The sequence below is a fragment of the Pseudopipra pipra genome, chromosome 2 (assembly GCF_036250125.1).
Source record: "Pseudopipra pipra isolate bDixPip1 chromosome 2, bDixPip1.hap1, whole genome shotgun sequence".
Classification (NCBI taxonomy): domain Eukaryota; kingdom Metazoa; phylum Chordata; class Aves; order Passeriformes; family Pipridae; genus Pseudopipra; species Pseudopipra pipra.
In genome coordinates this window covers 63,692,031-63,706,390 of record NC_087550.1, presented here as the reverse complement: position 1 = coordinate 63,706,390, position 14,360 = coordinate 63,692,031, and the positions used below count along the sequence as shown (strand labels likewise).

The 14,360-nt window shown below is 41.2% G+C and overlaps 1 protein-coding gene across 6 annotated transcripts in view; it reads left to right on the top strand.

The window, feature by feature from the left end:
- The window catches only part of DHRS12 (dehydrogenase/reductase 12), a 31,424-nt gene extending 18,283 nt beyond the window's left edge, over positions 1-13,141 (top strand). For 4 of the 6 annotated variants that reach the window (XM_064645789.1, XM_064645787.1, XM_064645788.1 and 1 more), the window contains 5 exons: positions 4,585-4,646; positions 5,372-5,476; positions 6,019-6,109; positions 7,438-7,575; positions 10,123-13,141. In XM_064645789.1, coding sequence (XP_064501859.1) covers positions 4,585-4,646; positions 5,372-5,476; positions 6,019-6,109; positions 7,438-7,575; positions 10,123-10,250 — 524 coding nt within the window. In that variant the 3' untranslated portion in view covers positions 10,251-13,141. Of the gene's footprint in view, positions 1-4,584; positions 4,647-5,371; positions 5,477-6,018; positions 6,110-6,154; positions 6,207-7,437; positions 7,576-10,122 lie in introns of those variants that run through there. The other 2 variants (XM_064645790.1, XM_064645793.1) reach the window with 2 other exon arrangements.
- Positions 13,142-14,360: the final 1,219 nt, after the last annotated feature.

Genomic DNA, 14,360 nt, shown 5'->3' with positions numbered 1-14,360 from the left:
GAAAGGTAGCATAATTCTGTTTAGGAGTTTATGAAGCAGACAGGCTGGTTTTTATAGTTTTTTGGGCTTTTTTTAAAACAACTGATGATATGAATTGAATGTTTATCTCCATAACAGTGCCTCGTTTTCTACACTTACATCATTAATGTTTCACTCTGTGATTGTGAAACCACTGAATTAGTACTTATCCAGCTTGACAGAATAGCTCACTCTGTGAAGTCAAAAATGGGAGTTATTAATTAGAGCACAATATTGGATTACTCAACTAAATTGAGAAGATCTCAGAGCAAGTGGAGCAATTACAAAACAGGCCACAAGGGAATGTATGGTGATTCAATATTTTTGGTGTTTTGTTTTTTTTTTTATTTAGCAAGTAAATATGAAACTTAAATAAACATGAATGTGATCAGCACTTGTGAGGGAGTGTGTATGAACAAAATGTGTTCTCATAAAATGCCATGCTCAATACTTTTATGTGGAATGACTATGTGTAATGCGTAGACTGGCAACCCACGCTGTCTACTTTACCATATGATACAGTTGGTTTAATGATGCGTAATGGTGGAGTCGCTCTATAGGAAAGTTTTAATTACACTGTATTATATGTGATTTCCTATTATGTGAGTTCAGCTTCAGGATATAGAGTTTACAGTAATTTTTCCAAAGCAAAGCTGATGTTGCAGAGGCTGTTTGTCTTTAAAAGAAGTTGTACATCAATCCCAGGAGCCTTTTTAACTGGAGAGAACAGGGCAAGCAGGTACTGTGTCAAACTTCATTATACAGAACCTTGTCCAGTAGATTTTGCTAGTGAGCTCTTCACCTTGGCAGAGTTCATTGAGGGCAAGACAAAATCCTGTATGTGAGTGTGATAGACTGGACTCACCTTCTGCATTCCTGTTGCTTCTGAGCAAACTCCTAAATTCATCTTGCTGGGCTCCTTTGTGTCACAGAAAATACTTCTTCTCAAAGGGAAATGCTATATACCATTTCACTGACTTCCCCCCCGCCCCTGCCCCTTCCCCTGTTACACTAGTGAGTGGGAGACAATCTTTTGGGCCATGTAGACATTATACCTTCCAATGACAGGAAATGATGATGTCACACAGTCCTAGATGCAGGTACTGCAGCCATATGTCCAGCACTGCCTGTGGGTGCACTCATAGCTCCCTGCCTGCTGCTGGGCTGGAGATGTGTGTGAGCAAGAGGCTGCTGCTCAATTTTCTGCTGTAATTCAAAGTAGCCTGCTCTTTTCCACAGGCACTCAGACCTGTGCAAGAAATGGGCCGTAGTCCAGGAGAACTGTTCAGACAGAAACATTCTGCTCTCAGTTGCTATGTATCCTAGAGGGCTCTCAATTCCTCCTCTGTCATGGATACAACTGCTGCGGGACAGGCACTGGGAAATGTGGTGGCCTCAAGGCTGAGCATCTCCATTCACGGAGTATGTGCTCAAGATGGGGATGTGCTTTCTCCAGAATCCCCCAGGAATACTGGCAGTCCTTTTTTTTCTGGGGAAAAAAAGGTATTCCTTTGTTTCTGACAGAACCATGAAGGTCCTCTTAGGGAAGGAACAGGATCACTAAGATACCCAATGCTTAATGCTTTTAGTGCAAGGCACATCTCCGTCGATCGTCACCTTTCCTTTCACGTACTTTTGTGTTAAACTATTAAATAAAAAAGAAACCTCAAAAAATCTGTACAGTTTGAACACAGTGATAATTAAACATTAGTCACATTTGATATCCTTTACCTTTTTTAACTAAGCTTCATGGGAGGAGGTTTCTCCTTTAACAGACAAAAATTATTTTTATATCAAGGAAAGGTACTAGAATGCTCAAGTGTTCATTTTGGAAAGGCTGATATCCAGTACATTGGTATTAATAATCAAGTATTGGCAAAAGGATATGCTATTTGGATATTACCTTGATTTCCTTAAGTAGGGGCAGAGGTGAATATTAGTTACTTCTACCAAATCAGTCTTGGTTTTGCTTGCAAGGTTGTTTGTTTGGTTCTTTTAATCAGAAAAATTTCCTTTTTTTTTCCTATAGTGTTAATACAATCCATGTTTTTATAAGGACTGTGGCAGGCAATGCATTCATTTGCAGCTTCCCCTTGTACTTAAACATTAATTTCTGTGTTGCTGCATGCTGCGATATAGCTGTGCTTGACAAAATACCTGCCGGGAGATACATGGCTGTGCCAGGCCTCTGCACTGGCTCTACTGAGTGTCCTTCCTATCTGCCTGAATAAAAAATGTGGAAGTTTCAAGTGATCATGATGTATTCCAATCCACAATAAACCTTATTATAAGGTATATCTATTCTGCTATTACTGTTCTAATTTCTTGTGCAGCCTGTTTTGCCTAACAGACCAGCCCAGGCAAATAAGAACGTATAACATCCAAGTATAGTTAAAGCAGTAAGGAGTTTGTGTTCAAACCCTTAAAACGGGGACAGTAGTTGGTGAAATATTTAGTAGTGGGTGAGATTATATGCTTCAGCCTTAATGCCTGATGCATCGCATCTGTGGGTGTTTTGAGATGCTGTTGCTTAGCATAGGAAGCTGGGATCAAAACTATTCTGTTTGTGCTCTGTCTCAAAGCAAATGAGCAAGTGGTTTTATGGGGCAAAAAGATAGAATGCTCTGGCTTTGTGGGATTTACCAAATTCTTAATAAACTTGAGGAAGAGAGGAGACACTGGCATTGCAGTTAGTTTGTGGTTTTAAATAAGCACATAAACTTCTGACAAGCTGTAGTTGCTCTAAGCAGCATTTCTGGCATGAAACATTTCTCTCCTCCAGCTGGAAAACAAAACAAAACTCAGTTGTTAATGAGGCAACGTTAATGCATTCATCTTTGCAGCTTTTTGGAATTAACAAATCAACATGAAGCCCCCTAAAAGTGTAAAGTAATCTGCAGGACAGTAAAATCGAGCATCGTCATAGCTGGTGCATTGCAGCTCTGCCTTTAGGAGATGCAGCTTATTTAACCAAGACATAATGCTGCTTTGCATTTTGAAGAATCCATAGCAAAACAACATGTAATTCAGGCTCTCAGCTTGTACTGAAGTGATTTTTTTCTTTTTTTTTTTTTTTTTTTCCGTCGCGGCAGCACGGCAGTCTCCCATGACAGTCCCTGGCAGTTCTTGTCCTAATGATGTCATCGCTCAGTCTCCCCGCCACCACCAGGGGAGACGTTCGGGCTCTCGTTATTCACTGGCAACTGCCTTTGCTTGCATTTTCTGCTGAAGACAGGCTGCATTTACTCATCTGCTGTGTATTTGCTTTGTTTGATTTGCCAGGGTTTTAAATATATTATGTGCCTATGAACGTGCCTCTGATTATATAGAGAAAATGAAGACTGCTGTAACTGACAGGGAAACTGAACAGTTTGTTCACCAAGCGTGTAACATGCTTGATTTTGGTAGTTTTTCTTTTTTTCTTTTTTTATTTTTTTCTGTATTTTAATTGGGTGACCTCATTGTCTGTGAGGAAGAGAAGTTATAAAGACATGCTCAAGTCTTCATGCCTAGTGAAAAACATGGCCTCAGTTGCTCATGGGAAAAAAATGCATTTATCTCTGACATAGAATTATTGAACTAGAGCCATTTGTAAAGGCATGAGAGGGAAATAGATGCAGAAACACTAGACTAAATGGGGCTAGATTACCTTTTAATTAAACAGAACTTTTTAAAATATATTTTAAATGGAAAAAAAATCTCTGAAGAGGTAAAACCAAGCAAAATCTTTGTGTTGCACTCGAGTGGGTGAAACATCACTAGGTGTGTCTATGTGTCTGAATCAAATACACTAACAGTTGTACACTGATGGGAATAACAAACTTTGCCGGTCATGGTAACAGCTGTAATGGAATATATTTGTGTGGTGTGCACAACTCTATGCTAAACAAACATGATTAAAGCAGGGAAGGACACAGTTAAGTTTCCCCAAGTAATCTTAGCTTAGCCTTGGGCAAGCAGCATTAATATTTTACCCCCCAAGGATTCCTTATCTTCTATAATGGTCATGCTGGGGATTTAAGAGGTGGTTTTTGTGTGGAACACAAATCAAAAGTGTCAGTGTACTCTGAGTGATTTCACAGTGAGAGGGCAAAAATGGACGAGTCTTAAGTGCATATGCAGAGTCCTAAGAAATGCAAGTGTGAAGCACAATTTTCTTCTCTCATTTGTGACCTGGCCTAGATCTGTGTATATCTGCCACACTTGGTGGGGGGGAAATGCATTCCCTGTTTCTTCACTGGCATCACCTCCTCCCATCCAAGGAATTCCATGTCTGAACCATTTTGCCTTCAGATTCATGACTGAATGTAGTGATCAGTTTGGTCTATAGGTACAATAAACATAAAAGTCTACAAAATAATGGGTATGCTTTTTGCTAAGTAAACGGCAACACGAACCACTACAAGTTGAGTTGGCACATTGCAGGTAAAGCAGTAAAAAAAAAAATCATTGTCAAATTCAGATCAGGTTTCAGAGACTTTGGGTTTTGGGTTGTTATAGAAGGTGGGTGGAGAAGAAAGCATTTTTAAGAAGAAAAGTTAATGTTGGTGCCTGTCTGTCTTTTAGGTACATACATCCTGACAACTGCCCTGCTGCCCCTCCTGGGAAAAGAAGCTGATGCCAGAGTGGTGAGTCTGTAATACTGTTTAAATGGGGTGTTTTACAGTGCTTACCTTCTGGTTTGTGACAGCAGTTCTTTGTACTAGGAACGCAGAATTAGTTATAATGCTGTAAGCATCTCAGAATCCACTTGGATTTTGCTAACAACCACCTCCTTCTCCAAGGCGAAGCTCCTGCTTGCTGCTCTCAACCCTTCATTTGGAAACTTACCCTTTTACTTTCCTTAAGGCAAGTTACCTCTTGCAGCAGGGTGCAAAATACCTACAACAGGAGTATAGGCTTAAAAGAACTTTACAGATCTTGGTGTAAAATAAGACAGCAAGTGCATTTTTTAAAATTATATTTCCCAAGTTTTGTATGACCTCTTGTTTTCTAGTTAGCTTCTGTAAATGCTAAAGAAACAAAATGCAAATAGTGCTGTTCTGCTTCTTTCTTTCTCCCCATTACTTTTCAAAAGGAAGAAGCACAGAATCCCCCAAATGAATCAACACCACTTTGAATGAAAATCACTTCCTAAAAAAAATTGTATTTCTTCCACCTCATCTTCAGGTATGCTCCACACACGAGCACAAGCATAGTGCAAAGAGTATGCAGAGGAATCCTGCTCCCTACGGACTTTCAAATATGGCTTGAAGACCTCATTTCATGCATGAATGCAATTGTGGGGAGTTCCTGGTTTTGCTTTTCATTCATTTGCTTGTCATTCATTTGCTTTTCATTTATTTCATTACAGATAACTGTCTCTTCTGGGGGCATGCTAGTTCAAAAATTAAACATATCTGACTTGCAGTCGGAAAATGGGACATTTGATGGAACTATGGTGTATGCACAGAACAAGGTACAGTCTATGGTATTGAAAGCAAAGTCCAGCACGTGTTTGCTAAGCAGCTCAGACCATCAGCTTTGCAAAAAGCCTGTTGCTTTCCCATTGCATCCAACCCATACAGAGGCACATGGGCAATAATCTTCAGGAGTGTGCTGGCATACCCTTGTGAGTGCATACATCTTGCATGAAGAGCATGGCTGAATTTTCATTTGGTGTGATAGAAGTCTCAGGGGGGAAAACTGTCTTTAGCTGATGAACCCTGTCTGCCTGCTTAGTTCTTGCCTGCAGTCTGCAGCAAGTAGATGTGGTCAATAAAAAGCAGTGCTACTGCTTTATAAATAAGCTTGTGGCCAGGATATGGATGGCAATGACTGTGGTGGTCTCTGATGAAATTAACCAGTAAATCTAGTCAGGATGAGCAAGGATGTATTTCTGCTATACGTAAATGCTCTGGTATTTACAGCACATTTGATGTAGTTTATTTCCCTGGGAACCACTTAGGTGAACAGGCTGTTGAACTCAATGCTAGTCTGGCTCTTGTTGCTCTATCCTAGAGACAGCAAGTTGTCTTGACGGAACGGTGGGCAAAAGCTCACAGAAACATCCATTTCTCCGTAATGCACCCCGGCTGGGCAGACACTCCAGGTAACATCTGCTTCCCATTCTGAACTATATTTTTTTTCTTTTCAGGATTAGTCTAAAAGCAAGAGACGTGAAACTTCCTGGTAGATTTTTCCAACAGGTGCAGTAATTCTTCTCTCCAAACTGGTGCTAGAGGTAGTTTTGTATCCCCTTGGAAGCTCTATTCTGCACAGTGTCTGCTGTCTGTGTACATCCAGAGAATAATAATGGGCAATGACTGTTTCCAGCCCTGCACAAATGCACAGCAGAGCCATAGATCTTTAAGGTAACCTTAAAGTTACATTTGTAGTGGAACTGTTAAATGCACAGATGTTAAAGGCGCTCTCTAAGTACTGACATGCAGACATTGGGAATTCATGAGGGCATGCAGGAAAATGGAGAATGCACCCCTGTGCAAGCCCTGTTCCTCTACTCTTCCTCTAAACATTTACTGCTGTCAAGAAGCAGTTTGTCCAGACAGCTCTTTGTCTGAGCTGCAGCTGTTCTTCAGTGACTGTACCTCAGCAGGTAGGCCAGCATCAATTATCCAGTATGAATGTTGCATTCCCCAATATGTTACCACCCTCAGCGCCCAAGCTTGGGCTGCAGAATAGCAGTCCCATCTCTAGGTCTTTTATAGGGATGTAGTTTCCCAAATTTGCTTTTGATGATGAAAGCATTTACCCTGTCTACTTTATGCTTGAAAATCACCTGTTCCAACTAAATATCCTGGTATTTTTCTTTAAAATACATTTATTTTTGCACTGCCTTTGGGAATTTCAAACCTAATGAACCATAAAGTTATCCCACCTTAAAGTTAAAAAACTCTCCAACCCCCCAAAATAAACACCTGCAGGATTGTTGGACACAATGAAATGAAACCAGAGTTTAGACAGGAATTATGCAGTTGGTCTAGGTAGTGTTCACCATACAGGTTTTTAATGCAATGCTGCAACTGGTTTCCTAAAACTGATGAGAAAATAAGAGCTAAAAATCCCATTAGAATACTCATTTTTTGGAACTTCTGTTTTGCCAATGTTTGTAGTCTTTACAGTTTAGAATGGAATTGGCACAGGAACCTCTCACTGATCCTGTTCTCAGCTCCTACTAGTTTTGTCCCTGTCATTTGGCCCAAACGAACAACTGATGGATCATGTGGCAGCTTAGCGCTGTTCTCCCGCAAGCCATCATACTCCCTGCTATGGGGAAATACTAATTTTCTTCCAAAAACTGCAAGGTGCCTTCTCTTCTTCCTACACTCAGAATGGCAATTTTAAGCTGTTCTTTTTTTTTTTTTTTAAATCAAAGAAGCCTTGCATGGCAGACCACCACTCCACTGTTATTCTTTCTAGCCGTGAGGTCGTCAATGCCGGACTTCTACGAGAGGATGAGGAACTCCCTGCGCACAGAGGCCCAGGGAGCTGACACTGTGGTATGGTTGGCAGTATCAGCTGAGGCAACCAAGTTACCGAGCGGCTTGTTCTTCCAAGGTAAGGAGGCAGTGTCTTACATTGAATAGCAGTGGAGATCCCTCAGCTGCCTGAACTGTAGGATCCCTGTCTGGCCTGGAAGGGGATGAAGGCTGGACCAGGCAACTTGATCAAAGGATAAAGCATTTCTCAAAATCGTTACAAGACTAAAGGTTCAAGTGAACGTTGTGTTAAGTTATGATTCTGCTTTTGTCCTCCAAAGTAGCTGATAGAGACTTCAAAGCATTTCTTTAGGGAGGGTTGGGGATTTTTTAAATCAATAGGACTGTGCCAAGGGAATGTGAATCACAGCAGTCAAAGAACATCTTTTATGATGCTAGGAAATGAGCATCCTTCTCACATCTCTGTGAGATGGCTTTGCTTTGACTTGTTCTTCCTACCATTCCATGCTAGCTAAAACTGCCAGTTCCCCCTTTCTCTAATGCTGGGCAGAGACTTGAGCACGGTGGCATTTTTGGCACTGTGAGCATAGGGAGTGGAAAAGTGTGGTAGAGCCTTTCTTTTCTCCCAGGCAAATGACAGGCATCTTTGTAGGAGCAGCTGGAAGTATGGATGCCTCAATGGTGAAGCAGGTCAGTCCAGAAAGAAAAAGGTCAGGGTAATTGCTTACAGAAGCTCAGTACTTTTGTTGGATGTGGCACTCAAATCCTGATTCACCAAATTTCTATATGAAGCATGCAGGAAGCTCAGACTTCCAGAGTTGGGTTGACATTGTCCCTTCTGTCCCACAGACACTCACAGGGTTGGCTGACAGAAATTTAACCAGACCTTTTTCATGTCAGCATGTGGTGCATGTGCAAACCACACATCCCATCTGGTCAGCCTTCTTTGTAGAACTAGGCTTTGCCTTTTTCTTACTCTGATCACCTTCTTCTGGTCCTGATGCTTCTGCTCAGTTGTTGTTTCTCTAGATCATAATTCCATCAGGCTCTTGCCTTTGGCCTTTTTCTACTCCCAGCTTTAGGGAACACACCTTGGCTCTTTAGCTATAACTATTGACTTTTGAGAGCTGTTGTCCTGGCATGACTGCTCTTAAGGCTGCAAGAGAGGTCCTGTGTCTGTGTCCCATGCCTATCAAATAGTGAAGTAATTTATTTCTCTCTGCTGCTGCCCTTTGGAAGCCACAGCTTCGTATGGGCACTTTTCAGGCATTTTCAGTAAAGGGTTTGGTGTGCAGGAGCACTTTACCACAGACGCCGTGCTTCTGGTCCTAGGCAGCCATTTTCCAACTTAGTCACAGCTTCCCTCCATTTTCTCCATTCTCTTTTATTCTGTTCCCTCTGAGACCAAACTAAAGCCAGCATTTTTTTTTCCTGAGGAAAAAAATAAAAGGAAGTGAGAACATGACTAGTACTACCAGAATTATCTGCATGTGCCAAAATAAATAAAAAATGTTTGACAGAGACTTGCTTTCCAAAGACTAGAAGCATCCTCTCTGTGATGCTGAACTTGGCTTTCGCACATAGTTCCCAAACTTTAGCGCAGTCTACTTGAAGTGCTGTGGTTAGGTAGGAAGTAGTTCATATTCAGAGGAGAAGGGAATGTTCCTCTGCGTGTTTCTCTTCTCTCAGTTTTCCATGAGAAGTTATGTGGTGTGTGCAGCCAGTTACAACATTTGCTCTTAAGAGAGCAAACGTCTCTGCTCTCCTGGGAAGCCTGATGGCAGCCTGATAAGTTTGCAGAGAAATCTGCAGCCCAGGGTTGCAACAGCTTGTTCAATTCATCTCAGCTGGCTGCTTTGGAAGTTGGACTTGCTAAATAGGCTAACGGTGCTTCACTAGTGCTCTCTGACTGTTGTTCCATAGAGACCTGATGGCATTGTCATAAGGTACCTGGGCTCTAGATACCGTGTTTTTGGATGGAAAAGTCCCTTAGAATGGGTGGTGATACAGCTATATTTACACAGAGGGAGTGAGGAGTATGAGACTTGTAAAACAAAGTAAAACATCGAACTGAGCAAATTTGGTCAGACATCTTGGATACGTGTTACTTATGGCAACTGATCAATCAGCTCAAGTTTCTGGGCATTTAGAATTTAACTATTAATTCTAAGGATTAAAGTAAACATTTTAAAATTGAAAATAATCCTAACTACTAAGTTCCAACTGGAGATTTGAGTAGCACTAGAAACATTAACCAGGAGGCAAGGAAGCCCTGTCTCATGCTGCAAAAGTACCCTCTGCCTGCAGCAACAGTCTCCAGCTATTGCTCTTTGCCTACAGGTGTTGCACTAGTGATAGGGAACAGGTGCAAACCTACTATAAAACCGCCTTTTTCTTGCACTGTCCCTAGCTGCAAATGGGATCTTGCTCCACTGTCTGTCACATTGTGTTGAAGAAAAATAGTTCCAGAATACAAATTGAATTAGTTTAATTTCTGGTTTAGGAGGTATGCTTAACATTATTTACAGGTTCCTAGAAGGTATGTTTCCTGGCTTCAAAACCGTGAGGTATGTTTGAGAATTACAGAGTCTAGCAGAAAAATATCCTTTCTGCTAGAAGAGAAAGTTAAATGTACCCATCTGGATTTTTTTTTTTTTCCTTACAGACAGGCAGCCAGTCGCTACACACTTACCCCTGGCAAGCACCCACAGTCCACTGGAGGATGAGGAGAAGCTAATGGCAGTGCTGGAAGAGTTCTCCCAGAATTTTAGATCCAGTTTGCCAGGAACTTAGTGTCACTGCTGACACAGTGTAACGATAAAGCTTCTAATTACACAGTAACACACCTGCTGTAGTACCCCTGCTGTTGAGTGGAAGTAGGATGCCATAGGCCTGTTAAAAATGAATTGGGTTCAGGTGTTTTCATAATGGGGGAGAGTGGTGCCTGTGTCATTTTTTTCTGCTGCCGAGTCTCTCCTATTGTGAATATGCACCTGCTGTCTCAAGACACACTCAGGTTGTGTTCTTTGAATTGGAAGAAAAATTGGGAGGCATTAAAATAAAACCCAAGACTTTGTAAAGTTACTCAGAATAATTTAAAACATTCTGCACAGAGAAATGCAGAGGAGTGTTCTTTCAGTAGCCTTTGTGAAAGACTTCAGGAAAGAAGTGGGAAATGCTTTAAACAACATTTAACTGCTGTATTTGACGGGTTGGTGGCGTCATTCACTGCATGAGGATTGACTGGGCTCAAACCTATAACTGGGAATGCAGAAACTCTCTTGCAGTGTCTGCTTAGTTTAAATAGAGGAATTCCTCACGGCCTTCAGTTTCTATAAATCAGTGCTGGTATGCAGAAATGATCTGCTTACTCATGTTTAAGCAGCAAGAATTTAGGAACACTGCCAAACGCCTTCCACATTACTTTATGGAGCCAGGGCTGAATATTATCCCATTTATGTCAAGATACCATGAAGTAGGAGGTCTCAACACATAACACACCCAGACAGGGCTGGATCCAGCAGGGAAATGGCTGTATGACTGTCAGCATGAAAAGAAATAACACACTAAGCTGTATATGCCTGCCATTTCTGCAAAAGATTAAAGGGAATTGCTGTATCATTATGGATGGATGGATGAAGAGAGGGAAAGGAACACTGTGGGGCACAAGTTTTAGAGGTGAAGTCCACCTCCTGATGAGAGGGTTGTATTTTGTCTGCATCTGTTTACTTTCAGACCTAGAGGATGGGATTCATCTTACCTGATCTGTGGACATTTGAATTACTCACTGGGATTCTCACTGTAAAGGGCGTAGAGACAAAACAGGCTTTTTCAGAGGGATTTATTGAATCTAGTTTAAGAAACATCACCTACAGTCCTACATCTTTCTACTAATGGTAAAGACATCTCAGACTAAGACACTCAGGTGGAATTCATTTTGTCTTACTTATTTCAGATTTACTGCAAAGCAGTGGTAACACATTTTGTCATGACTGTGTTTATAAGCCAACTGCCTATAGAACTCAGCCAGCTGGTCACACTGTTTCACACATGGGTCAGACCAGTGTGGTAGGACAAACAAGTTAGACACAAATATAACACAGGTGTTCTTGAGGTCTCTGCAGTGACTGGTAGCTAAGGTCCTGCAGATGGGTGCGGGAGAGCTCCTCATATCTGCTTTACATAATTTTATTTCCCCAAAGATACCCTCCTGGCTGATGGCATTTACTAATTATTCAAAGACCTCCCATAAAGTATCAGTTTAGGAAAAAACTTTTCAGCCTGTTATCAGTCTCCTTGGAAATAAAGACTTTACTGTCAGAGAGGCCCTGAAATAAGCTTTCCCATGATAAGCAGTGCTGAAACAAGTGAGGCTGTCACAGCGCTTCCTGAAGAGGCTGGGTCAGCGTTCAAACTATTGCTTCACTTATAACTTCGTTTGTAAACTTACAGTGAAAGAAAACAACAGCAAGGCTTGTACAGAGGTTTATTTACTACAAGTCTGGTATTAACATTTGCTATAGTTCCAGCTGTTAAATACAGTTACCCAAAACAAGAGTATAGCTGGAAGCATATATAATAACTACATTTCTTAATCCAGTAGCTGCAAGGCTAATAAAAACATTTGCATTATCAAGTAGTTAAGTTGCTTCTCAGCTCTGCAGTACAGAAGTTTAATGACTGGTATTTAAATAGTTCATAAAAATAAAAAAAGTGTGCTATATATCTATCTATATATATAACACATTTTAGTCCACATTCTGCACTGATGTATTGAATGGCCTGTGTTTTTCATTTTAATCACAGCTTAAAAATGAAGTCAGAGTTCAGAAAACTGCTTTAATCAAAGTTTGGTCACAGTGTAAAAGAGCAACATGCTATAGTTTAAGAGCGCTTGTGATTTAAAAAGAACTAGAACATAGGAACAGCAATTAGAAACAAAATCCAGAGTCTCACACACTTTGGTATAATGGTCCTGATGATGCTTTATTTCAGCCTGATTCCACAAGAGCAAACGCAGCATGTGGCTTGTAAGCCAGCAAGAGGCTCTGTGTTAATGCAATTCAGATGACTTGTACCTTCATGAAAGTAAATACATTTAGTGCCACTTATAAAGCTTTATGGGCCAAAGAAAAATGGCATCCAGTGACAGACGAACAGAAAGAGAAGGTGGCACAAATCCTTGCTAAGCAGTGCATGCTGGGGACTTCTGCACACACCTGGTTTATAGGAGCAGAACAAGCACAGCAGCTGCTCTTGCTGCCCTTCCCTGTCCACACTCAACCTAACACTTCTTGTGGCAGCTTTGAGGCTTATATGATTCTGACCTCGGTTGTTAATTATTCCCCTTCTGAAGGCTTTCACATTTTTCATCATTTGCTGAAGTCATGTATTTGGGAAGTTTTTGCAGAGGAATGTATCACCACAGACCACATGTGGAGCCAGTCATTTCCCCATGTGTTGATGGAAAGGTACTGCCCATGGACAGCGGGACTGACTGCAGTGATGTGGGGCAACTGCAACTTCTGGTTTTTGTCTTGGATGAAAATTTTAGGAGGTCAGTTTATCGGGCAATTTTGTCAACTGCATTTCCTTTTAAGTTACATTTCTGGGGTGATGTTCATTCATTGTTTAAAAAAAACCCAAATAAAACCAACCTGTGATTGATTAAAGGTATAAACAAATGTTTGTTGTTTGCCTTTGAATAGCAGGGCATTTCCACATATACCTCACTATTTTGGAGTAAATTGCAAATACCAGCTGTTTGCATTTGCACCAACACATGCACCAGCTTCTGTGTTCCATTCACTGGGAACAAGATGTGAGCAGGGACACCGCTTGCCAGTAAACATGACTCAGGTGGGATGTTGAACATGCACTGCCTGGGCTCAAAGAAGGCAGTTCTGCTATAGACTTCAGTGTAGCTTGACTGAAGTCAGTGCTGCAAACTTCAACGTAAATTTATTTGGTGGAGGACAGTCCCAGCCATTTCAATTGTCAGTCCAGTCACTGATTGTATTTTTATAATGACAGAGCCTTTCTAAAAGACATGACAGTTGCAGCAGTAGTAGTTTTCATTAACCAGTGTTTAACTTGGTGAGTGGATAGTGAACATGGAGTTATTCTAACAACCTCATGGTAATTGACTCCAGTGGAGGAGGGCAGCTATAAAGCAATTTAATCCATAAGTTCCTCTATGTGTTGCTCTCTCACCCTCCCTGTAAAAATAAAGCACCCCATCTCATGACACGAGATCCTACTTAGTAGAATTAATGCTGGTCAGCATCTACCCACTGTCTTTTTAAACTGGCTGTTACCACTCTGACTGGCAGAGCGAAGCTTCAGATCTTTCCTGGCTCAGCTCACAGTATTTTCCCTGTTTGTCTCAAGCTTACATCTCTTGCTTTGTTGGGAGAGGTTCTGGGCACACTGGGGCAGATGCATTGACTGATTACAGGAGATAATTTTGAAATGCAAATAAGACAACTTGAAAACTCCATATTCCTGCAGTCATCCAAAAAAGCACTGATCTAGACAATCAGAGAAAGAAAGCTTTGAAAAGGCACTGAGTCTGATGAGGAGCAAGTGCAACAAAAACACTTCTGGGACTAAATGTGACCAAATCCAAGAACTGCAATTTGTGAAGTAGGTCAGTATTTATGTTCTAGAGGGAGCCATCAGATAAACTTGAGGAAAAATGATGTATTTCTGTGAAGGAAGTTTGTTTTCTCTCAAAACAAAAGCTAATGCTCAGTTTTACAAAGATAAACAGCGTCAGCCTGGCCAAAGGTCTTCAGCAGGACAGGTTTCTACCCTGCTGCCATGGGAAACAACTCAAAGTTTTGCTGTACCAGCAGTGCCAGTGCTATTTCACAGGTAAAAATATTGTCCAAACAGAGGAAG